This window comes from Apodemus sylvaticus, chromosome 21, assembly GCF_947179515.1.
Source record: "Apodemus sylvaticus chromosome 21, mApoSyl1.1, whole genome shotgun sequence".
NCBI classification, from domain to species: Eukaryota; Metazoa; Chordata; class Mammalia; order Rodentia; family Muridae; genus Apodemus; species Apodemus sylvaticus.
Window position 1 is genome coordinate 7,507,192 of NC_067492.1, and position 27,307 is coordinate 7,534,498.

Below are 27,307 nucleotides of genomic sequence, written 5' to 3' on the forward strand. Positions count from 1 at the left end.
TATCCTACGCCTCCATCTCCTGAGAACTGGGATTGCAGATGCGTGCTACCAGGCCTGGCTCCTGATGCATGTTTTCTGAAGACGTCTGCCAATGTCTTCATAGATAGGTCCTGCCCTGGGAGAAGTGGTGTCAGTTTCAGGTGTCATGTTGGTCCCAAAGATGGAGAGGAAAGACCAGGGACCCAAATCATCATGGCCAAATTAACTAATGCATACTACTAATTAAAGCAAGTTTTTAAAAATTCTGGTACACAGGCTGCCTCCCCCTAAAAGCAGGGTTTGAGAGGTCAGCACTGGAGAAGAGGAAGATGAGGCTTTTATAGCTCAGGGGTAGGGGCTACAGGGTTACAGAGGAAGAATTTAAGATACGGTCAAAATGGGCTGGAGACATGGCCCAGCAGTTAAGAGCACTGACTGCTCTTCCAAACATCCTGAGTTCAGATCCCAGCAACCACATGATGGCTCACAACCATCCATAAAGAGATCTGACAACCTCTTCTGGAGCGTCTGAAGACAGCTACAGTGTACTTACATATAATACATAAATAAATCTTAAAAAAAAAAAAGATATGGTCAAAATTGAGGCCATCGAGCCGGGCGGTGGTGGCTCACGCCTGTAATCCCAGCACTCTGGGAGGCAGAGGCAGGCGGATCTCTGAGTTCGAGGCCAGCCTGGTCTACTGAGTGAGTTCCAGGACAGCCAGGGCTACACAGAGAAACCCTGTCTCGAAAAAAAACCAAATCCAAAAAACCAAAAAAAAAAAAAAAAAAAGAGGCCATCGAGCCGGGCGGTGGTGGCACACGCCTGTAATCCCAGCACTCTGGGAGGCAGAGGCAGGCAGATTTCTGAGTTCAAGGCCAGCCTGGTCTACAGAGTGAGTTCCAGGACAGCCAGGGCTATACAGAGAAACCCTGTCTCGAAAAAACCAAATCAAAAAAAAAAAAAAAAAAATGAGGCCATCGTATCAGGTAGTCATAATAATGGGATCATAGGGGCCATATAACCTTTTGAAAGGTGGAGGTGGAAGATGACTATAAACAACTTTTTAAAACAAAGACGTTATTGCCATTCCTGGGCCTGGTAGTTAAGGCTACAGGAGGAGCATACCCCAATCCTTGAAAAACAGGGTTAATCATAAACAGTCATGAGCCTAGTTTGTCTTTACCCTAAGATGGCTTTGAAGCCTAAAATGGAGACAGGCTGGTCCTTGAGCTGTCCCCTTAACCCTAACATTCTCAGTGGCCCAAATGACAGCGACTATCGGTACAGTAAGTGGCTACGGTTTGCTGAGCCCTCTGAGGCACCAAGGATCTCACGTTTGCTCTTTGTTCCGAAACAGACGCCATTTTCCTTCTACAAATGTTATCTATGAGATACAGAGAAAAAGTGCAAAGCCACACTCTGCGGAGACCGGGGCTGACCTCGGCATGGCCTGGTGCAAGTCTACATTCTAGGGGGCTTGCGGTGTCCCTTGAGCACTGCCAAAAGCCGTTGACCAGCTGTGACTTGTCCTCACCTAGAGAGGACTGGGCGCAGGAAAAGCCTTTGGCCTTGGACTTCACAGGTTGGCAACCGGTTAAACTCTGGGGCGACACCTGCAGGAACAAGCCTCCGCAAGATCCCTGCGTTTATGGTTCCAAAGAACCAGGGCTTCCCAAGTTTCCCTTGTGCTAATTTTAAGCCCTAAAGCAGCTGCTGTTCCTGCCAAAGGCCTGCTCTGTCCTGGGGAAAGCCCAGAATTACAAATAGGCGGCTCTTCAGAGGGACGGCTGGAACAGAGGAGACAGTCATCGCAGTGAGCTCTTGGCCTTGCATGTTAATAGTTATTTTACTTGGAGATTCTGACTCTGGCTGATGTAACTGCCCTGGTTTATCTCCACTATCACACACGTACCTACTCTCAGAGCACGCAGAGTGGCTACTGGTTAGGCCTCAGTGGATAAACCTGGCTGTTGAAAGTCTTGGCAGGGGCGGGGCTGGCAAGCAAGAGGCTCTCTTTCTCAAGACTTGACCTGCTGCCTTTTAAAATTAGTGACTGTATTAACGTTATAAAAAGTCAGCTATCTATTATTTTATCTGATTTTGTAACCTTTATCTCAGGTCCCTTACCTCCAAGGAGAGTAACAGGGTGTGGCTTTGAAGTCCAAAGTCAACGCCTTAGTGTTCAACCGGAGCTGGGGTCAACAGTTCACTTGGCACAGGTATTTTAACTCCTCACTTCTGGTGTCCTGGTTAGTTAGTTAATTTGTTTGTTTGGTTTTTGGCTTTGTTTTGTTTTGGTTTGGTTTGGTTTTTTCAAGACAGGGTTTCTCTGTATAGCCCTGGCTGTCCTGTAACTCACTCTGTAGATAGACCAAGCTGGCCTTGAACTCAGAAATCCGCCTGCCTCTGCCTCCCAAATGCTGGGATCAAAGGCGTGCACCACCACTGCCCAGCATGCTGGTTAGTTTTAGGACATAACCCAGAGTCTTTTTCGAAAAGAGAATCTCAGTTGAGAAAATGCCTTTACCCTATTGGTCTGATATCAGATTGGTCTTGATTGATGCCAGAGGGCAACACCCATTGTGAGTGTGGCCAAGCCCCGGGGCCATGGTCCTGGTTCTATAAGGAAAACAAGCTGAGCACAGCTCGTGGAGCAAGCCAGTCAGCCGCACCCGCCACAGCCTCTACCCCAGCTCCTGCCCTGACGGCCCTCAGTGATGGACTAGGATGTGGAAAGTTAAGTGAGCACTTTCCTTCCCCGAGTTGTTTATGATCACGGTGCTCACCACAGCAACAGAGACCCTAAGTAAGACACTCTGTGTCCTCCTCTCAAAGCAGGGCTTCTGCAGGGCAGTGGTGGCATGTGCCTTTAATCCCAGCACTTGGGAGGCAAAGGCAGGCAGATTTCTGAGTTCGAGGCCAACCTGGTCTACAGAGTGAGTTCTAGGACAGCCAGGGCTACACAGAGAAACCCTGTCTCAAAAAACAAAAACAAAAAACAAAAAAATAAAAAAGCTGGGCTTCTGACACCCGTTCTGAAGGTCGTCCCTTGGGGAACACGCAGTTCCCTACACAGTGCCCAGCACATAGCTTGTTGGCCAGTCCCCCTGCGGTGTACACTGAGTCTACACCTCATGCTGACAGCTGGCTACATGAGCTGGAGACCAGACGACAAAATGCGGGGACATGGAGATTTGGCCTGTGGCACTTGCTCTCAGCTGTCCTACCTCCAACACACATTGGAACAACTCTTGTTCTGTTTCTTTAGAAGGCTTCCTACACGCTGGACACGGTAGATCTCCCACGGGACACAATCCTTATGGGGACTCTAGTGAATAAGGAAAGCAAAGCTGGAAGAAATGAAATGCCAGGATCATGCCTGTAGAAGGCCTCCAGTGAGCCTGCAGATCCACCCTGGTGCCTGCAGATCCACCTCCATCCATTCAGATCCACCCCCATGCCTGCAGATCCACCCCCATGCCTGCAGATCCACCCCCAGGCCTGCAGATCCAGCCCCTGTCTGCAGATCCACCTCCCTGCCAGCAAACCCAGACCTGACAGCAGAAGGAGCCTTGAAGGATGCCTTTCCAGTCCTTAAATAAGCACACACTTGCTACTTTGTCATGGCTGCCTTGGCTAATTTTGGAAACACTGTCACCATGAGAATTTTCTGTTTCAATTTGAAAGGACTCAGGACCGCTCCACCGAATGTGGGAATTCTTGGATGGTGAGGCCACACTATGTGCACAGTCCCCAGCATCCCCAATTCCTGGCCTCTCTTCCCAACATCACTTCCCCAGAGCCTCTCCTATCCAGTGCAAGTCACGTGGTTACCTCACTTTGCAGGGAGACATTAAGACTCCACCTGCCTTTCCTCTGAGCTTCCTGGGCAAGCCAGCTCTCCCCGCAAATCGCCTGTGCATGTGTGCGTGTGCGTGTGTGTTTCCAGACGGGGTCTCACTATATGTAGCCCTGGCTAGCCTGGAATTCCACATGAGTACGTTGTCTTTGCACTCATAGAGATCTCCATGCCTCTGCCTCCAGAGTGCTGGGATTAAGTGTGTGCATAACCATGCCTGGCCTTCCCTTATTTTTATTATGTGTACTGCAGCCTCCGAAGTTGTTTTTGCTGTCATTTGGTTTGGGTTTGTGAGCTTGCATGATGCCCAGAACAGGGTCATCCATTTAGAACTAGCAAGCTCACTGTTCAGATATAAGCGATGCCTCCTGATTGGCGAGAAGAGTCTTTCATCCCTTCCTGTCCCGGATGCATCCCCAGCAGCTTATAGGGCTGCCCTTCAAGAGGCTGTGCACTTTTGAGGGGCTGACATGTTTCACTGAGGCAGATGGATTCCAGCTCATAGGGCCTATTCTGCAAAGGGTCCTCTGATGTTATCAGGGAGAGCATAGAGCCAGTGCCTGGCTCCGGGTTGACTATGGTGGTCTTTAGATTTCATTTGTCAAAGGATCATGGTTGGAGCTGCCCCTTTTGCATTTGTAGACCAAGAGAACCATACAGAATCTTGGGATGCAAGCTCCACCACAGATTTCCCTCAGCCTGGACCCTCTCCTTTGAAGAGCAGAACTTTAATTCCCAGTGTGAGTGGCACCCAATGATCAGATGGTCTTCACTGGGGAGAAGGCTGTGTCTGTGCATGTTGAAGATTGGTTCTAACGCTTTGATTCGATTGGAAATCTATGTGTCCAGACACTGAAGGTCCTTGTCCCCAGTTAGTTTTTGATTGATCAATAAAGATGCCAATGGCCAATGGCTAGGCACGAGGGTGGAGGACACTTAGAATTGTGTATGTAGGACATAGAGAGGAACAGGAGATTTGTCATGACTTAAGGTAGAGGGAAGAAGACCACTGGCCACTTCCCCTTTTGGGCCTGGGGTAGCAGGGGAAGGTTTAGGAGTGCCCAGCCTTTGAGGTAGCCAGGCATTTAAAAATAAGCTAATGTGTGTGTGTCTGTCTGTCTGTCTGTCTTTCATTTGAGGATCCAAAGACAGCTCCTGGGCTTGTGTGCACATGCAATCTGCCAGGAGCCAAAGTAGTGTAGCAAAAACCACACTACATGTGGATTAAGAATCCCGCTGGGTGGTGGTGGCACATGCCTGTAATCCCAGCACTTGGGAGGCAGAGGCAGGTGGATTTCTAAGTTCAAGGCCAGCCTGGTCTACAGAGTGAGTTCCAGGACAGCCAGGGTTACACAGAGAAACCCTGTCTCGAAAAAAACAAATCTAAAAAACAAAACAAAACAAAAGAAGAATCCCATCTATAATTTAGCATCTAGTGTGTATGTGTGTGTATGTGTGTGTGTATGTGTGTGTGTGTATACGTTATGTGCATGTGTGCACATGTAGAAACCCAAGAACAACTTCAAAACAGTTGTTGTTCCTCTGGAGCCATCTCCCTTGCTTTTTGAGCTCATGGCTTGGAGCTCACTGAGTCTAGGCCAGAGGGACAGTGAATTCAGCGGATCCCTTGTGCCCATCCCCCCAGACACACCCGAGGAAGAGGGCATCGGATCCCATTAGACACGATTGCGAGCCACCATGTGGTTGCTGGGAATTGAACTCAGGACCTTCGGAAGAGTGCTTAGTGCTATTAACTGCTGAGCCATCTCTCCAGCCCTGACCAAGGCAGCTCTTAGAAGAGCAACATTTAATTAGGGCTGGCTGACAGGCTCAGAGGTTCAGTCCATTATCATCAAGGCGGGAACATGGCAGCATCCAGGCAGGCATGGTGCAGGAGGAGCTGAGAGTTCTCCATCTTCATCTGAAGGACGCTAGTAGAAATCTTGACTTACAGGCAGCTAGGATAAAAGTCTTAAGAGACTACACCCACAGTGACACACCTACTCTAACAAGGCCACACCTAACAGTGCCACTCCCTGGACCAAACTTGTACAAACCGTCACCGGCTAAAGGATCAGAAGTTCAAAGTCATCCTTGTCTATAAATGGAACTCAGTGCCTGCCTGAGCCACATGAGAGCCTGTCTCAGAAGCAAAGAAACTTTTTGGAAATCCTTGTAAGATTAGCACACATCTCAGAAATCATCCTGAGTCTGTGTGTAGTCACATGTAGGGACTCGAGGTTCTTACTGCCATCTAGTGGCTGTGCTTGGACTTGGCCTTTATCTGTCCCAGAGCTCACTGTGAACCTGCTGTGGCAGGTGCACTCTAGGACTGAGGGACCAAACACCGGCCAGGCCCACCTTTCATGGACCTGCCTGGTTTTGCAGCACAGTAATCCCTTGGGAATAGAAGGTTGCCCTCACCACACACAGTCACACAGAGACAGACAGACAGGCAGACACACACACACACACACACACAGTGATGGGCCCACACAGTCCAGGTACACGTGTCCATTCTCTTGTTTGCAGGGATCAGTGGCGGGCCTCTGGGAAATCACTACAGGCTGAAGCAGTTTCACTTCCACTGGGGAGCAACAGACGAATGGGGCTCAGAGCACACGGTGAACGGCCAGGCATACCCGGCTGAGGTTCGTAAATGCCCGAGACAACACACAATTGAGTGCTTTCAATCCCAGGCCTACCCCAGGGTGACCAGTCCTCCCTCTCCTCTGTCCCTCCCCCACACACATACCAAGTGTCCAGATCTGGAGGATTTCCGGGGACCTGGGGCTTCCCGTGAACCCACTAGAACAATAAGAGTAGCTGGATCCACTTAATTATTGCTGCCTTGTCTTGGGGTGGGGGTGGGGTGGGCACTGAAGTGCTCTGTTGGCAGAAGAGACAGAAGTTCTGAGAAGTCATGTGACTCACAGAGCTTCATAGCTCGCAGATGAGGGCTCAGTACATTTAAGGATTAGTGACGTCATGTTTATCTACACAAAAAATCTCCTTGGTAGGATCTTCTCCATTCCTCTACTCCCCTCCTCCTCCCCCCTTTCTCACTTCTCTTCCTCCCCTTCTCCTCCCCCTTCTCCCCCCATCCCTCCTTCTGCTGCTGCTCCTCCTCTAAGGAGCTGGGAATGAGATCTGTCCTTGACACTCCCCCCCCCTCACACACACACACACACACACACACACACACACACACACACACACACGCCACCCAAAGACCATATCCCAAAGTACAGGTTGTCGTGTTTTATAAAAAAGAAAGAAGGAGCCAGGATATGTTTGGTAGAGGTGCAGTATGGTGAGGTGGAAGGGGGTGCCTCTGCGGGCCGAGCTAAGGCACCCCTTCCCCCTGAGGGACCAGCCATAGGATGGATATAGTATGGAATATATGGAATAGAGTTTATTTAGGGCGTGGGGAGGGGAGTAGAGATAGAGAAAGGCAGAGACAGAGAAGGAGAGGGAGAGAGGGGAGAGACAGAGAAAAGGAGAGGAGAGGAGAAAAGGGGAGGCCAGCCACGAACACATGGAGAGGGGGAGGGGAATGGGGAGAGAAGGGGCAGAGAGAGTAAGAGGGTAAGAGAGCGAGGAGGGGACAAGCAGCCCCTTTTATAGTGAGTCAGGCACACCTGGCAGTTGCCGGGTAACTGTGGGGCGGAGCCGAGAAGGAATGCTAATCTGATCACCACCGAAAATTAATCAAAGGAGCTGGGGCACTGGCTCTGCAGTTGGGACAGGCAACAGGCTGTGCCTGGGGACCTCCAAGCACCGCATCATCAACATTTTCCAACGGAAAGAAAAATGGAGCGCCCATGCAGTGATCTATCAACCAGGGGGTTTCTACCTCAACTCGAGAATTGCAGGGCGGTGGTAGCACATTTGGGAGGCAGAGGCAGGCAGATTTCTGAGTTCGAGGCCAGCCTGGTCTACAAAGTGAGTTCCAGGACAGCCAGGGCTACACAGAGAAACCCTGTCTCAAAAAACAAAAACAAAAAAACCCCACAAAAAACAAAAAATAAGAGAGAGAGAGAGAGAGAGAGAGAGAGAGAGAGAGAGAGAGAGAGAGAATTGCCAAGTTGCTGTGCTTACCTTGTGGGTCCTCTACCCACCCCTCCTCTGTAAGTGCTACCTCTGCTGCCCCTCCCATGTCTGCCCCTCCCCCTCCCAGCCTCTGCCGTCCGCCCCCAATCTGGGTGTACATTCAACATTTTGGCCCTCACCTCTTCGATGGTCTTCTGTTTGGAGACCATAGTCTAGCCAACCCTGCAGATGGAGTCCAGCGGTTGTTCTTGTTGTTCATTCTGAACTGTCAAGTGTGGCCACTAGAGGGCGCACAGCATCTCTCCTCATCTAGTGGCAATCAAAGCTTCCTCAGAGTGCCTGTGAGCAGAAGTCTACTGAGGAAGGCCTCCATGGGCTCTCCCCATCCTCCACGGTTCATGCCCGTACATTCCCATGTGACCATGTGGAGATGAGGAGGTAGGAGGGAAGACAGGCGGGTGCACAGCACAGCCCTGGACGGCAACAAGCAGACCTTGCTGACCATGATGCCAAGGGCTTGCTGGGCCTGGTGCCTGAAGACTCACGGTTAGGCACAATTGAGACTGCCTCTACCCCAGCTCTTGAGTTTAGGGGAAACATGTGTCTCCTGCCATATCCAAGGGGCCCTGGAACTCCCTCTGACTGTTGTATATCTGTTGTATTGTGTAGCTGCTTGCAGCTACTACAAACCGGGTCGCTGGAACAGCGGCTGAGGGATGGATGGGGAAGGGGCGATTACCGATCGAGGCCCCAACTTTAATCGAGGTCAGACCTTTTAACAGTTTGGGCAAATCCCTCCCCCCAGACTCCGGGCTGAGTTCTGGGGGAAATCTTCTGGCCATCCTTGGCTCTACTGCTCAGGCAGCTGCTGGGTCACCTGCTTAATTCAGGAATCTGTAGACCTGGAGGAAAAATGAACTTCACCTTCACTCTGAGCACTCCACCCTAGGTAGAGCAGGATCCTGACTAGCATGGGAATCCAGGCTCAACATAGGCTGGGAGAAGTTCACCTTGACCAATATCAAGTACACTCTTAGCACTACACCCTAGGATAAAAATTCCTGCTGTAACCTACTTTCCTATTGTGCCCTAATGTCAGATTCCTGCCCAAAGCCCTTGTCCTTGGCCAATGCCAAGTTCCTACCATGTGGCATGACACCCCAATATGGCTCTGTACATCTGACAAAGCCGTCAGAACCCACGAGCATTCTTCTGGGATAGCCATCCTCATCCCCGGGTCACTAACAGGGTCACTAACATGCCGAGAGTCGAACCTGAATGCCTGTTGCTACTTGTTTCATTTCTTTTTTTAAGGATTTGTTTATTTATTTTATGTATATGAATACACTGTAGCTGTACAGAATGTTGTGAGCCTTCATGTGGATGCTGGGAATTGAATTCAGGACCACTGCTCACTCCAGTCCCACCCACTCCAGCCCAAAGATTTATTTATTTATTTTTACATATATGTACACTGTAACTGTCTTCAGACACACCAGAAGAGGGCATCAGATCTCATTATAGATGGTTGTGAACCACCATGTGGTGGCTGGGATTTGAACTCAGGATCTTTGGGAAAGCAATCAGTGCTCTTAGCCACTGAGCCATCTCACCAGCCCTATTTGTTTCATTTCAAGAAAAACACAGATATAACATTTTTATTTCATAGAGATACAAAATCCATGAGTGGAAAGGTATGCCTGGACACATACCCAGACTCCCGTTGGTGAAGCCGCCCACAAGGTGCTACAATTTCCAGTCAGGGCAGCATCACCGGCTTGCATAGCTGCCTCTCCACTGTCTCGTGAAGGACTCTGCTCCACTCCTTCCCGTTGTGAATTCCCACAGCCAGCACTTTACAAGATCTACAACCCCACATCCAGGAAATAGAAGGATTACAAAATAAAGACTGGGCAGAGTCCAAGGTCAGATGCCTGGTGGGATGCTGGGGACTTAACTCTCTGAAAAACTGTTCAGTGCTGAGAATCCTGTGTTTTATCTGGTGGCCCTTGTTCCACGTGACATGTCAGTACAAAAGACCAAACTCCTCACTACTGTCCTGGCAATTCAAAACACTTTTGACAGCCACTGGTCACTGCTAAGGTGACAGAAACACTTTTGACGGCCACTGGTCACTGCTAAGGTGACAGAAACACTTTTGACAGCCATTGGTCACTGCTAAGGTGACAGAAACACTTTTGACGGCCACTGGACACTGCTAAGGTGACAGAAACACTTTTGACAGCCATTGGTCACTACTAAGGTGACAGAAACACTTTTGACAGCCATTGGTGACACTAAGGTGACAGACTGGATCATTTTGAATTATTCTCAATGGTGTGGGAAGATTTCTGTCTCTGTCACTTTTCTGTTGCTGCGATGAGACACCATGACCAAGGGACAGTGGTGGAACACACCTTTAATCACAGCAGTCAGGAGACAGAGGCAGGCTTATCTCTGAGTTCAAGACCAGCCTGATCTACAAAGCAAGTTCTTGGGCTACAGAGAGAAACCCTGTCTCAAAAACCAAACTAAACCAAAACAACAACAAAAACCCATCAGGACCAAGGCAGTTTATAGAAGGAAGGGTTTATTTGGGTGATGGTTATGAAGGATATGCAGGAGGTAGGTGTGGCCACAGGAACAAAACTGAGAAGTAACAGTTTTAAACACAAACATGAAGCACTGAGGGCAAATTGGAAATGCTCTTTAAATAAATACTCCTCTCTCTCTCTCTCTCTCTCTCTCTCTCTCTCTCTCTTTATTTTATGTACATCTTTCTCTATCTGCATGTACATCTGTGTGCCAGAAGAGGGCATCAGATCCCATTATAGATGGTTGTGAGCCACCAGTGTTTGGTGACACAGGCTCGTGCAGCCTGTGTTTGAGGCTCTCCAGGGACTCGGGCCAACAGCACTTTGTGTACCCATGTGACAATGGCGTGCGTGACCCACAGGTGAGCCGGACGGAGAGCAGCATCGTGACGGCTGTTTCTGCTGCACCGCCGCGTGCTAACATTCTCTCTCTACCCTGTTTCAGCTCCATTTGGTGCACTGGAATTCCACGAGCTATGAAAACTACAAGAAAGCCACCGTGGGGGAGAACGGTCTGGCGGTGATCGGCGTGTTTCTGAAGGTAGCGTCTGCTGGGCAGGCACGCCTCTCCCACTGCGAATAGCGGCTCTGGTCATCAGGAATGGCCTTTTGCACACTGCCCAGGCTAACACTCGTGTGTCTGTGTCGTGCAGCTCGGGGCCCACCACGAGGCCCTGCAGAGGTTGGTGGACGTCTTGCCGGAAGTAAGGCACAAGGTAAGAAGCATGAAACCATCAAAGCTGGGTACCCAAGTCACCAGATCAAGAACTCACTCAGGAAAATTCAGAGAGCTTGGCAGAGGCTTTGGGACTCGGGTTCCGGAAAGAGAAGTTGAGGGCCGGTCCTAAGTAAGACTCCAGTCACGAGCTGGATTTGGAACCTTTTCCTCTGAGCACAGAGAGTGGTGGCATGTGTCTGTAATTCCAGCCTTTGAGAAGACTGAGGCAGGAGGACTGCCAAAAGTTCAAGGCCAGTCTGGACTACATAATGAGTTCCAGGCTAGCATGGGTTACAAAATGAGACTCTTTTTTTTTAAAGATGTATTTATTATATGTAAATACACTGTAGCTGTCTTCAGACACACCAAAAGAGGGCATCAGATCTCATTACGGACGGTTGTGAGCCACCATGTGGTTGCTGGGATTTGAGCTCAGGAACTTTGGAAGAGCAGTTAGTGCTCTTAACCACTGAGCCATCTCTCCAGTCCCAGGAAGAGAGTCTTTTTTGTTTGTTTGTTTTTGTTTTTTGTTTTTTTGATTTTTGGATTTGGTTTTGTCGAGGCAGGGTTTCTCTGTGTAGCCCTGGCTGTCCTGGAACTCACTCTGTAGACCGGGCTGGCCTTGAACTCAGAAATCTGCCTGCCTCTGCCTCCCAGAGTGCTGGGATTACAGGCGTGCGCCACCACTGCCTGGCAGGAAGAGACTCTTTAAAAACAAACTAGAAAGAGGACTCAGGTGTAGCTCAGTTGGTGGAGACCTCACTGAGCACGCACAAGGCCTTGGGTTCAAGCCCCAGCACCGGCATAAACTGCAGTCTTGGGACGTGGAAGCTGGAGGGTTAGAAGTTGAAAATCACCCTTGGGACACTTGAAATCCCATCTCAGGAGGAGTAATAAGATCTCCGTATATTTCTGCCCACTCCCCACCCCCAACCCTGCAGTGAGTCAAGGGTGTTGGATTTCTTGGGACGACCAAGTCCAGCTGCCCAGGAACCTCCAGCAGCCTATGGAAGAGTCTGAAGCCATCTTGGTTCTTGCTTTGCTCAAGCACAATGTCCAGGAGTGATAAAGTCTGTTAGAGCAACAAAATATCTACCTGCTACAGGTGACCTTGCACACCACCAGTACATCCGAATAGGAGCCTAACTGTGACGGGGGACAGAGGAGCTCTGGGGGAACAGGGTAGGCAGCCTGGGTGGTGTGCAGGCCAGTGGCAGTCGCCCACCCCCACCCCGTTCTCCCTGAAGGCAGCAGGCGGCCGGGCATTCTTTGTATACCACAGTATGTTAGCCTGTCTCGAGGTGTTGCTTTTCTTTAAGAGCAACTCAGAGGGGACTTTGATGGAAACGCGGAAATTCCAAAAGAGGTGGGTTTATTTACTCAGTACCACAACAATGAATTCTGAGGCAAAAGGAAGCAAGGTGGCCATTAGACGTGGGGACATAGGGACGGAGGAGGCTTCCATGTGTCTTAACAATGGTGACAGCTGACCTGCAGGAAAGTGTGGCCACCCCTTCCTCAAAGCTCACAGGAGTGTTTGATCTGTCCCTAGCCTCCTCTTGATGTTGCGGTCCAGATGCCCCTTGGGATGGAGACAGATTCCCTTACCCCCACTGTTCCAGGCCCTGGAACACCTCAAGGCCAAGGCACTGGGCGCCCAGCTCCTCACCCTCTTCCTTGCTGGTCCACAGCCAGAACGAAACTGGAGTGTGGGATGTTTTCCCAGCTGGCCTCTGCCTCCCACAGGGGTGGGAGAGAAAAGAGCAGGCTGCTGAGCATTGTTTACTCAGGGTCTGTTTGACTTCCTTGGAAGGTTCTGGAGCTACTTTCCCTCACAGGCTGACCACAGGGGAGACATGGGGTCTGGGACCCAGTTCTGGCCCCAGTCACACTATCCCCCTGAAAAGAACCCACAGACTCTAGGAGATAAAAGGACTTTACCGTGGAGGGCTCCACAGGCTAAAGACTAGGAGATGCTCCTGGTGCAGTGGCTCTCCTCTGTAAACTTAGGACTTCTAGGGGTGTTTGTCATGTGGTGGAGATCCTCAGTCAAGAAGTCTTGGGTCCAAGACCCATGATCTGCCAGGAAACTGTGAGGTTTGATCAAGTGACTTAAACTTCTCAGAGCCCTGTTTGTGAAATTTGGATCTTAGGAGTGGGCACCTGAGGGCCTTGTAATCCAGATCAAAGTGGCACATGCACGGGGTTGGTCGGTCTGTGGTAAAGTGGTTGGGTCCAGGCCCCAGATGTGGTTCTACTGTTCTGATGGGGGAGGCCAGGGGGGCTGTGGCACATCCTGGGGTGTCTCAAGCAGCTGCATGGAACTCAGCTGTCTGCAGTGTGCTCTGAGTGTGCTCCTCCCTTGAGGGGCACTTGAAGAGCCTGTCAGACTTTTTTCTTTAAAGATTTATTATATATAAGTACACTGAGGCTGTCTTCAGACACACCCAAAGAGGGCATCAGATGTCATTATCGATAGTGACCCACTATGTGGTTGCTGGGATTTGAACTCAGAACCTCTGGAAGAGCAGTCAGTGCTCTTAACTGCTAAGTCATCTCTCCAGCCCCCATCCTGGGCTGCGGATGCTTGGATGTGGCGACTCTGAGGATGGGATGGGGAGATTGAGGGAGGAGGTGAGGGGCAGGTGGCCTTGGGGTCAAATTCCTGCTCAGCTGCTCGCTAAGCCCACCCCAGAGAGTGGCTTGCTGCAGCTCTGGGCTCCCGCCCTGTGTCTCCATAGCCCAGAATGCCATGCCATGGCTCAGGCTGGATGGCTTAGCTGGAGTTTGGGGTCTCCTTGAACCCTCAATCAGCGGGACCCCTAGCACCCTGTGTAGTTCTTGATGTTACAACTGTCTAGGGTCTTGGTTGGGTTCATTTTCTCTGTCTCCCTGTGTCCCCAACGCTACCCATGAGGCTGTCCCCGGCCTGCTTGCTTCAGGACCCCAGGGACCTCTAGGCCCCTAGGAAGTTCCCAGGGAAGGAGGAGCTCCGTCCCTGCACCCTGGAGCAGTGACAGCCTGGTATGATGAGCAGCAGTCATGCCATGAGCAGGTGGCACTCCTGCTGCCCAGGTGAAGTTCTGTAGGGTCCCCAGGCTGAGACAAGGTGTCACTCTCTGCAGGCGTCCCTCCTCTGCCTCCTCTCTGTTGATGTTGTCTTTGTGTGTGTGCAGGTGTGTGCGCAGGTGTGCGTGCAGGCCTTAGGTGCTGCCCACCTTTTTTGTTTTGTTTTGTTTTGGAGACGGGGTTTCGCTGTGTAGCCCTGGCTGTCCTGGAACTCACTCTGTAGACCAGGCTGTCCTTGAACTCCGAAATCCGCCTGCCTCTGCCTCCCAAGTGCTGGGATTACAGGGGTGTGCCACCACCGCCGGCCCCGCCTTAGTCTTTAAGGCTGAGTCTCTCCTGTCCTAGAGTTCACAGAGGAGGTGAGGCCAGCTGGCTGACCAGCGAGCCCCAGGATCTGCCTGTCTCCACTTCCCCGGTGCTGGGATTGCTGGAGCCTACACCACCCCGCCCAGCTTTCCCACATACTGAGGACTAAACTCAGGGCCTCAGGCTTACAACGCAGCTCCCACACTGGAGCCATCTCTCCAGCCTCATTGCTTTCATGCCTTACCAGAAGGTACAAAATTCTTCCTCGAGGCCACACCAGGTCCTCGACTTCTCTGTTGTGCCTCAGGCTGCCTCAAGACCTTTGCAACAGATGCGTGCAAGCAGCAAACTCTTCCTTCATGTCTTCTGTGTTTGTCCTCAGATGCCACTCCCCTAGGCCTCTGGGACCACGCCTCTCACTGTCCCCCACCTCATCCTGCTTCCCCACCCTGTTACTTTTCTCCATTTAAGAGTCCCCAGTGTTGATGCTTGTGCTTTATGTCTTGGTCCTGTGGGGGTCTGTGGAAGGAAGGGGTTCTGTCCACTTTTCTGTCTGTGTCCTCCGCACCTGAGGCAGTTAGGCTCACGGTCAGCTCAGATGGGCATTTGTGATAAAATGAAAGGAATGCTTGCTTGTATGAGCAAAAGGACAGTGACATCCCACGGGAGCTGAGAAAGTCTTTATGAAATGCGGGAAGTGTTGCAAACGCAAACTGTGAACACAGGCTGACTCCAGCTGTCTTGAGAGGAGGGCAGAGATCTTGAGCAATACCCCAGGAGCAGATACGAGGCGGGGGATGGAGGGTGTCGCTCCCACCTGCTCCCCGTGACAGGGAAGAACGTGGGGGTTGGGGGAGGGGCTCACACATGTACACGTTATACATCAGGCTGCTTGAAGGAGACAAGGGTTGGTTGGTTTTTGTTTGTTTGAGACAGTGTTTCTCTGTGGACCAGGCTGGCCTCAGACTCAGAGATACACGTCCCTCTGCATCCCAAGGGCTGGGATTAAAGGTGTGTGCCACCACTGCCCAGTGACAGACAGCTGTTTTAAAACTGTAAGATTTAGCTGGGCAGTGGTGGCGCATGTCTTTAATCCCAGCCCTTGGGAGGCAGAGGCAGGCAGATTTCTGAATTTGAGGCCAGCCTGGTCTACGGAGTGAGTTCCAGGACAGCCAGGGCTACACAGAGAAACCCTGTTTCAAAAACAACAAAGAACAAACAAAACAAAAAAACCCAAAACTGTAATTTTTATTGGTGCAACGATTGTTGAAAACACATGGTGGGTCCTTAAACTTAAAAGAAGAAAAACCACAAACAAAGAGTCCAGCTGGCCCAGGCATTTCCTGTACCTGTGTCCTCTGAGAACTGAAAGCCACCTGAGGCCAACAGCACCCACCCCATCCCATTCTGCAACGACTTTTTTTGTTTGTTTGTTTGTTTTGTTTTGTTTTTGAGACATAGTTTCTCTCTGTAGTCCTGGCTGTCCTGGAACTCACTCTGTAGACCAGGCTGGCCTTGAACTCAGAAATCTGCCTGCCTCTGCCTCCCAGAGTGCTGGGATTAAAGGCATGTGCCACCACCGCCCAGCTCTGCAACGACTTTTAAGAAAGCCAGAAGGCGGAAGCAGGCCAAGTGCCCAACACAGGTGAATGCAGAAGAGACCCAGCCTAGTCACGTGGCCGATGCTTCTCAGCTGCACACAGGACACACAGAGCAGCCTCGCTCACATTGGTAATTTCAGCCCTTAGCAGGAGGAGGCAGGGGGATCAGGAATTCACATTTATGCCTGTCTAACAGATTCTGAGGACACCCTGGCCTGCACAAGACCTGCCTCAGCTGGGTGTTGTGTCCTGGGTCTTTAATCCCAGCACTTGGGAGCCAGCGGCGGTAGATCTCTAAGTTTGAGGCTAGCCTGGTCTACAGAGAGAGTTCCGGGAGAGCTTGGGCTACACAGAGAAACCCTGTCTTGAAAAACATAAAACCAAACAGAACAGGGTGAGGAAGGAAGGAAGGCAGGCAGGCAAGCTGTTCTAACACCTATTGTGCACCGCAAACCCTAATGATGACAAGGACATCACAATGCTCAGTAAAATAAGCCAGGTGCAAAAGCAGCTGCAAAGCCAACAGTGGAAACACAGGTCTTTACCCCGGATCTCTGTGAGTTCGAGACCAGCCAGGGCTACACAGAGGAGACATGTTGACTTCCATGGGTCTGCTGTGGCTTCCAGTGGTCAAAGAATGGGAGTCAGGGTTTAATGAGGCAGAGAAAGTTCTGGAGATTGATGTGGGTGATGACTACATGAAGTGAATGTCCTTAAAACCCCCGAATTGCACGCTTGAAAATGTCAAAAATGGGGCTGGAGAGATGGCTCAGTGGTTAAGAGCACTGACTGTTCTTCCAGAGGTCCTGAGTTCAATTCCCAGCAACCACATGGTGGCTCACAACCATCTGTAATGGGATTCGATGCCCTCTTCTGGTGTGTCTGAAAACAGCTACAGTGTACTCATATACATTAAATACTATAAAAAATGTCAAAAATGGTACTCCCATACACATACACACACACACACACACACACACACACAATCTCAGCCAAGGTATACAGGAAGGCATAACTTTCAGGGGAAATGTAGCCATTTGGTAAGAGTTCCTTTTTTGTACAGAAGAGTCACATTTTCTTTGTTTCCACATATGACCATGGTGGCCATATGATAGCCGTTGTTCAGAACGGTCATTTGGCCATCAAAGCTGTGGTAAGACAGAGGCGCGTGGTTCCTTTCTGACTCCCCTATGTGCTGACCCCCGATTGACGGGGCTATGGCTCTTGTTCTCAGGATACACGGGTGGCCGTGGGACCCTTTGACCCTTCTTGTCTGCTGCCTGCCTGCCGGGATTACTGGACCTACCCTGGCTCCCTCACCACCCCGCCACTGGCTGAGTCAGTCACATGGATCGTGCAGAAGATGCCCATCGAGGTGTCCCCGAGCCAGGTGAGCACTCTGGCTGAGTCACAGCCCCCAGAGAGGTCACTCTAACCTGCCTCTTCATCCAGGTGTGGTAGGGTGTTACCGGACTCCATATTCTGGTCCATCTGTGTTTGTGTGTTATGGAGGTCTAAAGTCTCTGGGTACCATGCGCCTTGTACTTTGAGACAGGGTGTGTCATTGGCCTGAAACTCACACACGAGGTTAGGCTGTCTGTCTGCTGAGTACCAGGATACCCTGGCTCTGCTTCCCCAGTGCTGGGATTGCAATAGCACACTGCCATGCATTCTGGGCTCGAACTCAAGGATGATACTGACTGAGCCACGCCTCCCCAGCACCCAGCCCCGCTGGCATGTTTGAGGTATTCCCAAACTGCTAGAAGGGCTTCCGTTCACTTGCGAGTCACCGAGTGCAAGGTCCCATGATCACATTTTGGGGCAGCATACATCATGTATGAAGCTGGCATATGTCATATTCCCTGAGGTCCAGGTGTGATCATTGTCCTGAGTTCAATAGGTCTGCCAGGCTGTGCCTGAGAAAACCCATCCGTAGAAGAACGAAAGCCATTCTCAAATCAGAATGGGACCTTTTTGTTTGCCTTGGGGAAAGGTTTTCTTTTTCAGGAAAAAAGAAAGTGATTTATGAACTCTGATGAGGTCCTGTCCATCTCACTGAGGGAGTTCAGTGCGGGTGCGCTGTAAATGTATACGTTACCAGGTCTGTCATGGCACATACCCAGAGGACTCCTTCCCGACCTGTGTGACTCACTCAGTGCTTGGCAAGCGGGTGCAGGCTGTTGGCTGGGTCTCAGTACCCTCCTGTGACTTTTCTTTGGCACCACTGGGTTCCCCCTCACGTCTATGGCTCTCCAACCCCGACAGGGTGGCAGCCACCGAGCCTCTAGTGAACCCTTAGGCGTCATGGAGTCGCGGGTTCATTCTACTGTGTTCTGCTGGCCAGTGTGGGAGGGGTCACCTGGCGCGTGGATCCCTCCGCGCGCACCTGCGTCGGCTCACCATGGCTGCTCTCTGTTCCAGCTGTCTGCATTCCGCGCACTCTTGTTCTCTGGGAGAGGTGAGGACGAGGAGGTGATGGTGAACAACTACCGCCCGCTCCAGCCCCTCAGGGACCGCAAAGTTCGCTCATCATTCCGGGTCAACAGGACGGGAATGAGGTCTTAATCTCAGGATGAAGTCTGTTAGGGGTAGGCAGAGCGGACTGGACAGGGGGCGGGGCGCGCATTTCCAGGGTGCCACGTGGCATGGTGCGTGGATTAAAAAAAGACATTATTGCTCCTCCCGTCAGCCTGTTGCTTCATCGTCGTCATCGTCGTTGTTTTTGTTGCAAGTAAGAGAGATTCTTTAAAGAAACCCAAGCAGAACTGGAGGGACAGCCCAGCCCACAAAGCGCTTGCCTCATGCCGCAAGTACCCGAGTTCAGATCCCCGGTATCGGAACAAAAGGTCAGTGACAGTGGCGTGAGCATCTAAGCCTCAGTGACAGCAACGTGGAAAGTAGAAACGGGTGGGTCCCTGGAAGCTTGCAGGCCTGCCGGCTGGGACTGTGTCATAAAATTCCAGACCGCCAGAGGTCCTGTCTCAGGCAAAATGTGGGAGGTGTCTGAGGACTGACTGATGCGTGACATTGCCCTCTGATATCCACATGCAAAGATTGTACATTTGCATTTATACATTCATGTGCATCAAAATGCCCAAATCATAGACACAGTGAGACAGAGAGAGACAGACAGACACTGAGAGACAGAAACTTACAGAGTAGAACTCTAGGCAGAAGACCCAAGACAGGTACAAGGTGGCCTTCAAGACTGAGCAAGCTATGGGATATGGTGGCTCATGCCTTTAACCTCAGTACTGGGGAGGCAGAATGGGTGGGTTTCTGTGAGTTGAAGGGCCAGCCTGGTTTACATAGTGAGTTCCAGGACAGCCAGGGCTACATAGTGAGATCCTGTCCCAACAAAACAAAAACAAAAATCCAAAAACAGAAACTGAACAAATAAAAAAACAAACAACTCCCCCGCACATATTGTTGTGTCTGCCTCTCAGCTCCTGTTCTTTCTGCTCCGTACGTGGAAGTCCTCTGTGGTGCACTGCTAGGGCCACACAGAGTCCTCAGCATCTCTGAGGGTGGGACCAACATCCTTTTCTTCAGGGTCAAACCTGGGGCCCCTGTAACACACCGTGGAGGACTGGGTGACTTAGAGAGCCTGAAGTCCATTCTTAGGAAAACCCAGGCTGTGGTCAGGTGTGGGCAAGGCTTCTTCCTTCTGGAGGCCCTGGAGAGATTCACCATACAGCCCTAGGCTGGCCTTGAACTCAGCACCATTGAGGCTTGCCCTCCCCACTGCTGGCTTTACAGCCACAAACTGCTTTTTCTTTCCGCTCACTCCATACTTCCACAGGCACCTCTCCTCCTGTGGTCTGGCTCTACCACCTCAGAAAGATCCCTCATGGTTACCTAGTGTCCATGCAGAGCCCAGAATCAGCTCTCCCTAACCATGTCCTTAATCCCACCGCAGAGTCCCCAGGGCCAGGTCACACATCCACGGGGTCAAAGGTTTAGACGTGGGTATCTCTGAGGTGCATCACCACAGGCTCTGTGTCCATTGACCTCTGGGAAGGGATGCAGTATCACATGAGAGGCCTTGAAAGGTGAGACCTGTGCCCCCATCACGCTGCTGCCAGACACCCCTCTCTTGGATGCCTTTCACCATCTCTCTGGGAAAATGGCTGGCATGCTCATCTCGGCCTCAACCGCCTTTCTGGATGCCCGCCTGGTTGTGGCGCTGTGGAGAGGGAAGTGTCCTTAGCAGGGCGTACAGCCTCTCTGTCACACTAGCCACTGGTGTGGCTGGGGTCTTGGCGGTGACCCTCTATGAACATCACCCCTCGTGGCGTCCTTACCTCCAACTGCCTCACCCCGCTCAGCAGGCTGGCTCTCCAGCTTCTTGCCCTTTCCTGGGATTCTCCACCCTCAGATGCCCCTGCAGCTCGCCCCTTCCTTGGTCTCTGACAGAACGCTCACCCTCCGTCACTCTCTGGCCCTTACCCCTATGGTGTCTTCTTCTGACCTCTCGGCCCAGAGTTTCCAGTGTGTTCTGTGATCCTTTGGCTTCTTTTATCTTTCATGATCAGACCCTGGAAGTCAGACGCCAACGGAGCGAAGACGGTCGGTCCCAAGGGTGGTGGTGGGGGCTGTCTCTCTAGAGTCTGGGAGACAGCTCAGCACATAGCAAGGCCCTCAGTGTTTATTTCGTGGAGCGGCGGGAGCTGTCTCCTGCCCGTGCACCTGCTTTGGCCGGCGCCCAGGTGAACGTGCACACAGCGTCCGCCATCAGAAAGCCAAGAGGAATGTGAGGCTCAGAGGCATCGTTTGTACACTGGATCGGGACTATCTGGGGGCTCCATCACCTCTGTCCCAGATGACAACAGGTGTCCTGTCACCTCAGCCATTTGGGGATTTTTTTTAACTGCTTGCTTGCTTAGAAGAAGGAAAGATCCCCATTCATGTGGTGCTTGTTGCTTTTGTGGCGTTACAACTTTCCTTCGGGTGGAAACGCAGTTCGGCCACTTTATCGAGTTATCTTCAAATGGTGCTTCCTGTCAGGTAATGCAATGGAAAACAACGCGGAAAAATAAACAAGTGCCTGGTCTGTCCGCTAAGGCACACCGTGTCTTGCTGGGGGAAATAGAGAATAAATATGTACTCTGGCCCACAAATAGCCCGTAAAATCAAAGTGAGTCCGAGTAGTCCCCGGGTTTACTTTGGCAGCGGTTCGGTCCTCTCCTGTCCCAGAGCTTCCTATGGTGTCAACAGCCCACGGCCGGTCTAGGCAGTGTCCTGGAGCCACCATGGGAAGCCACCCTGGGCTTCCTGCCACGCATCCTCCAGGAAGAGTGTAGAGGCTGGTACGCATCTGCGACCATGGACAGCGGTGGCTGCCTCAGGTACAGCAAAGGCCTGAAGGTCACTCTTGACCTTCCCGGCCTGTTGTGGTGTCTTGGTTGCCATGGCCGGCAGCAGGGTATGAGAGGGACAGGTGGCTCTGTCACTGACTCCAGACATGACATGAGAGGGCAAAGTGATCATCTTGCCTGTGGTTGAAACCCAAAGTTTGTTCTTGAGACTTGAAGAAGCGCCATCACCTTCAAGTCTCCAGCAGAGGGACTTGAGTCCACATGGGCAAGTGACTGCAACAAGACAGCTCCCACCCAGAGGCTCCCGACAGACAGGTGTGTCTTCTGGTCCTGCGTGATAGCACACACTCATAACTGTAGCTCGTGAGATGCTGAGGCAGAGACTTGACAACCTGTCTGCATTTTGTCTTCTCAGTGCTGGGGCGATAGTTGAACACCAGCATGCTTGGCCTTTTTGTTTCCCCCCCCTTCCCTTCTCTTGTTCCAGCCCCCCCCACTCCTGCTCCCTCTGCCTCACCCCCATCCTTGGCTTTTTGTAAAGAATGGGTACCCAGGGACTGCGCTTGTGTGCCCCAACCCTCTGAGACTCATGCAGCATCAATGACGGAGAATTCCAAAGTCTCAAATGCAGGCATAGAGCTGCTTCCACCACACCAGACCGTTTGGGAAACTTGATCAGAAAGGAACTGAGGCCTCAGGGTCTTTGAGCAACAGGGTCATCTGGGTGTGCCAGGAAATGGGACTGGAACCCAGGTCTCAAGATTTGAGTCACACAGGAGCCACATTCATGGGCATCCATTTTCATAGGGTCTCAGAGGCAGAGAAGGCAAGATGGCGGCACCTACTGGGAGGGAGGGGCTCAGCTCCACTGCACTTCCACGTCATATTCAACACGAACTCAGACAGGATCCTGCAGCGACTCTTTCCTCTGAGGGCAAGGATGCCTTTGTCTCCTAAAAAAAAAAAAAAAAAAAAAAAAAAATCCCTTTTGTTAGCTATTTTTAAAAAGCCAAGTTAGCCTGGAGACACTGAAACGCTCAGGAAGAGGTCTGAGCCCGGACACATTGCTACAAAACTACAAACAAAATGAGAAGAAAGGCCTTTGATATCAGCCCTCAAAGCAGCCAGCAAAACAAAACAAAAAAAAAAAAGGGATCCTGCCTCCCTCACAGTCCTGGTCTGCTCAGAGACCGCACACCATTGTCTTCAGAATATCTGGCCCAACTTTAAAAGTTCAAGGCTCTGCCCTTAGCGCTTGTGTTACTTTCTCCCAGTTTAAGAATGCAAATGTGTGAGAACTCTTGCTGGGTCCCAGTGAAGAGGCCTCGTCTGACCAATCTCCCAATACTGCCTCACTGGGACAAGAGCAGTCTCAGCAGTGACTGCTGTCCCTGTACTCTACCCCGGTCCCCCCCCCCCCCCCCCCGCCCTTGCCCATTCTGTGTAACTGGGTCATCAGCCTCTATTAGCCCCAGGGCATGCGCAGCCCTTCTGAGAGACATGAGAGTTACTCTCCCCTTTCTGGATACCCATTCTTTCTTCCCCTGAAGTAGTGTCCTTGGGGAAGTCCCTAAGCCCTGACTGTGTTCACATTTCTGCTGTGTTCTGTGGTCAGTGGTTACTGCACAGCTCAAGACTTTGTCCCTCTGCTGACAGTGGGCTGTTGTGCCTGCCACCATAGCACATAACTTGATACTCAGAGGCCCCTTCAAGCCAATGGCTCCTACATCTATCTACCCAGTGCCGCATACACTTAGGGATGCCTGGTCTCTTCACCCCTGCTCCCTGTGTTTAAGGAATCAGTGGGTCAGCGGGGCAGGGGTGGCACATGCCTGTAATCCCAGCACTCTGGGAGGCAGAGGCAGGCAGATTTCTGAGTTCGAGGCCAGCCTGGTCTACAAAGTGAGTTCCAGGACAGCCAGGGCTAAACAGAGAAACCCTGTCTCGAAAAAAAAAAAAAAAAAAAAAAAAAAACAAATCCAAAAAACCAAAAAAGAAAAAAAAGGAACCAATGGGTCCTGTCAGTGAGACATGACAACCCTCAGACCTTACAGGTTCCTATTTGTCTCGCACATATCAGGCCCTGACCAACCTGCCTTCACAGCCACGCTGTTTGGCTTAACCTTTGCCCTTCCTCTCCCTGTTCTCACCAAACTGACTTCTCTGAATGGGGAAGTGTCTGCGTGTGTGGTTGTGAGAGAACATTCTCCTTCAGCCTCCCTGTTCCAGAAGCTTCTTGTGGTGCTGAGGCTCAAGCGCCTGTATCAGAGGGAGCCGGGCCTTCGCCTTCTTGCAGACCAGCTGTGTGTGTGACACCAAGAACGTTTGCAAGAGCCGCTCCTTCCCGCCCTATACTCTGCCTCAGCCATCCACCCCACCCCAGCCATGCCTCCTGTGCCAGGCCATCCTTGTGTTCGGGGCGGACATTCACTTTAACACACGGCCAGCACTGCTGGAAAGCCCTCTTCTCAACAGCTCCGGCCATCAAGAAACTGGAAACATAAAAGAAAAAAAAAGATAAGAAAAAAAGAAAAAAGTTGGTTGCTAGGCCGTTGGTAAACTTGCCTTGTAAGTATGAAGACCTGATGTTAAAAAAAGAACAAAAAGCCAAATGTGGCGACCCAGGCTTATAATGCCAGGGCTGGGAGCAGAGCCAGGCAGTCCAGGGGGCGGGCTGGCTAAGCCCAGCTTACTCAGCAAGCTGCGGGCCCATGTAAATCCTCTTTCAAAATATAAGGGATGGTGGGGGGGGGAGGCACCGTGGTCAAGAGCACTTTTTGCTCTTGCAGAGAACCCAGGTTCAGTTCCCAACACTCATGGTGCCTCACAACCCTCTGTAACCCCAGTTACAGGGAACACAACGCCCTCCTCTGTCCTCTGAGGGCATCAGGCGCATACAGGAGTACACAGATACACATGCAGTCAAAATACCCATCCACATAAATCTTTAAAAAACTAAGTATTTTAAACAAACAAACAAAAAAAAAAAAAACCAAACCAAGGTGGGGTTCATTTTAAAAAAAAATGGCTCAGCAGGTAAAGGTACCTGCAGCCAATCCAAATGGCCGGAGTTCAACCCTTGGAATGATGTCGTAGAGAGGCAAGACTCCACTCATTTCTGCAGAAATGCTCCGGTTACTCTGCCTCTCTTGTGTAGCTTTTCATGGGTGGAAGTGAACAGACTTCTCCTCATCCCAGATTGGGCACCGACAGACCCAGCTCCACGCAAGTCCAAGTTGATGAGTGTGATGATTTTATATACTGGGCCCAGGGAGTGGCACTATTAGAAGGTGTGGTCTTGTTGGAGTGGGTATGGCCTTGCTGGAGTGGGTGTGTCACTGTGGGCGTGGGCTGCAAGACCCTCCTCTAAGCTGCCTGGAGTCAATCTTCTCCTAGTGGCTTTCAGATGAAGATGTAGAACTCTCAGCTCCAGTCGGATGGTGGAGGCAAAGATGTGGTGGCACACACCTTTAATCCCAGCACTTGGGAGGCAGAGGCAGAGGCAGAGGCAGGCGGATTTCTGAGTTTGAGGCCAGCCTGGTCTACAGAGTGAGTTCCAGGACAGCCAGGGCTACACAGAGAAACTGTCTTGAAAAAAAAAACAACAAACAAAAAACAACTCTCAGCTCCTCCTGTGTCATGCCTGTCTGGATGCTGCCATGCTCCTGCCTTGATGATAATGGACTGAACCTCTGAACCTGTAAGCCAGCCCTAATTAAATGTTGTCCTTATAAGAGTTGTCTTGGTCATGGTGTCTGTTCACAGCAGTCAAACCCTCACTAAGACAGTGAATGAATGAGCTTACTGGATTAGTACTTACAGCAGCATATAGGTGACCAGATAGCAGTATCAACATAGCAGTATCTACACTAAGTCCTCCAAACTCCCCAGTCAACCCTCTACCAGCCCAACACCATATATTTAAAATTCTACTGACCAGTAGAAGAGCTAGCCACTAGGAATACACCTCCCGGGGGAGGTGGGGAGGGGGCCTAAGTGAGGAAATTTGTTTAAGACGACGAAACTTACCAGTAGATGGCGCCCCTGGAAAACATTTCAGAGTCTTAGATGCTAGGAAAAGAGTTAAGGGAGTGGGGATGGGGCACCGAACAGAGAGCTGCTTTGCAGAAAGAAGTCTAAGGCCTTACCCAACCCTGAGAAAAGCAGCAGCAGAGGAATCACAAGCCATGGGTCACCATGGGTCTTGGGGACATTCACTGGGCATGGTCACTCTTCCTGGAAAGGGCCACAGCAGCTTCCCAGGACCTGAGTTCCCAGGCACCAAACCTTCCAATTGGACAGAGCACAGGTTCCCCCCCCCCCTCTGTTTTCCTTGTTCATATTTCTCTGAACTCCAGACCCAGGGAACCACCCTTCTTGGCCTCTGGTAGTGGCCTTGGCTAAATTATGGTTGTGATTTTTGTTTTTTTTTTTTTCAAGACAGGGTTTCTCTGTGTAGCCCTGGCTGTCCTGGAACTCACTCTGTAGACCAGGCTGGCCTCGAACTCAGAAATCTGCCTTCCTCTGTGTGCACCTCCACTGCCTAGCTGTGGTTGTGATTTTATACCTCCTTGGACTATTGCTATCTCTGACTCAAATCAAAGCTCCTCTCCCGCCCTCTCACCCCCCCATTCCACCCCACCCCCACCCTTCCATGGCTGCTATGCAGAACCTAGCCACTGTGAACTGGAACAGATTCCAAAAGCAGCAAGGGTTAGCCACCCACAGGTGAGAGGTAAGCAGTTGCTTGCCTAGGAGTAGGACGCCACGAGGGTGCGCGTACAGGGCAGGCAAGGTTACACAACTGCAAAGTCAGTTTCCTCATTTACAAAGTGTTTCTAAGAGTTGCCACGTGTCCTATTAAGTTAGGCGCAGTACCTTGGAATCTTAGCGATGTCTCGGTGGGCTAGTGGAGTGCTTTTAGCCCTCTCCAAGGACCATGGAAAGAATGGGAAGCTAGTTTCTCAATCTTCCCAAATCTTCTGTTTAGGCAATCTATAGTATGTGGCATGGTAATGTTGCTGTGATTTTTTATTAGCTCCATGGCCTCCCACTGCTCAGGATTCAGAGATACCAGCTTGTCACTGTGTGAATGACTGACAAACTTGGGGTGGGGGTGGCTCCAATGACCCTGGGAGTCCTTGGCTGAACACCTCCTCGACATGGGCTTCCAAGGGCAGCTCTGGCATTTTGGGCTGCACTTTGGCTATTGATCCCGAGAGGGGGAGAAGTTTGAATTTCTTCATTGGTCATGCCTCAGGAGTGGGGAAGGCTTGACAGACTGTTTAGCAGAGCACACAGGACTCCGCATCCTTACAAGTCTGAAGGTTCTTGAATGAAGCCCTCCACCCTCCCTTCTGCTTGTGAGTTTTCCCAGGGACCCTTTTGGACAGGAAAAAGAACAGTCTGTGAAAAGGGTGGTGGTGGGTGGTGTTCTTGGGACTTCATGGTCTGACTTTGACCAATGAAACTTTCCAAGCACACCTGTCAGATCAAATTACCATACGGGGCAACCAGGCCTGAAACGTGTCAGACTTGTGACCGGTACCTCAAAAGCCCTCTTATCTAAGATTTCCTAAGAATGACAAGTAAAGCCCTTTCAACCTTTAAAATCCCTATGTAGATTGGGCTGGTTCCCCTCTCCTTAAGCTTGCTTCTCCAGGTTGAGTGTATCACTGCTTTTGACAAGACTCTCTTTAGGACCAGATAGATATCAAGTCCAGTAGTGAGCTGGCTACCATCCTGGTCTATTCTTCCCTCTTGCCTTCAGAACTGAGGGATCATTTCGCCTTCAGACTCGTTTCCT

The 27,307-nt window shown here is 51.0% G+C and overlaps 1 protein-coding gene across 1 annotated transcript in view; it reads left to right on the plus strand.

The window, feature by feature from the left end:
• Nucleotides 1–18,868, plus strand: part of Ca5a (carbonic anhydrase 5A) — a 31,568-nt gene extending 12,700 nt beyond the window's left edge. Inside the window, exons 3-7 of the mRNA XM_052166595.1 lie at nucleotides 6,375–6,493; nucleotides 10,935–11,030; nucleotides 11,143–11,205; nucleotides 17,418–17,573; nucleotides 18,605–18,868. Of these exons, the coding sequence (XP_052022555.1) occupies nucleotides 6,375–6,493; nucleotides 10,935–11,030; nucleotides 11,143–11,205; nucleotides 17,418–17,573; nucleotides 18,605–18,748 (578 nt within the window). The 3' untranslated portion in view covers nucleotides 18,749–18,868. The remainder of the gene's footprint in view (nucleotides 1–6,374; nucleotides 6,494–10,934; nucleotides 11,031–11,142; nucleotides 11,206–17,417; nucleotides 17,574–18,604) is intronic.
• The last annotated feature ends 8,439 nt before the right edge of the window (nucleotides 18,869–27,307 follow it).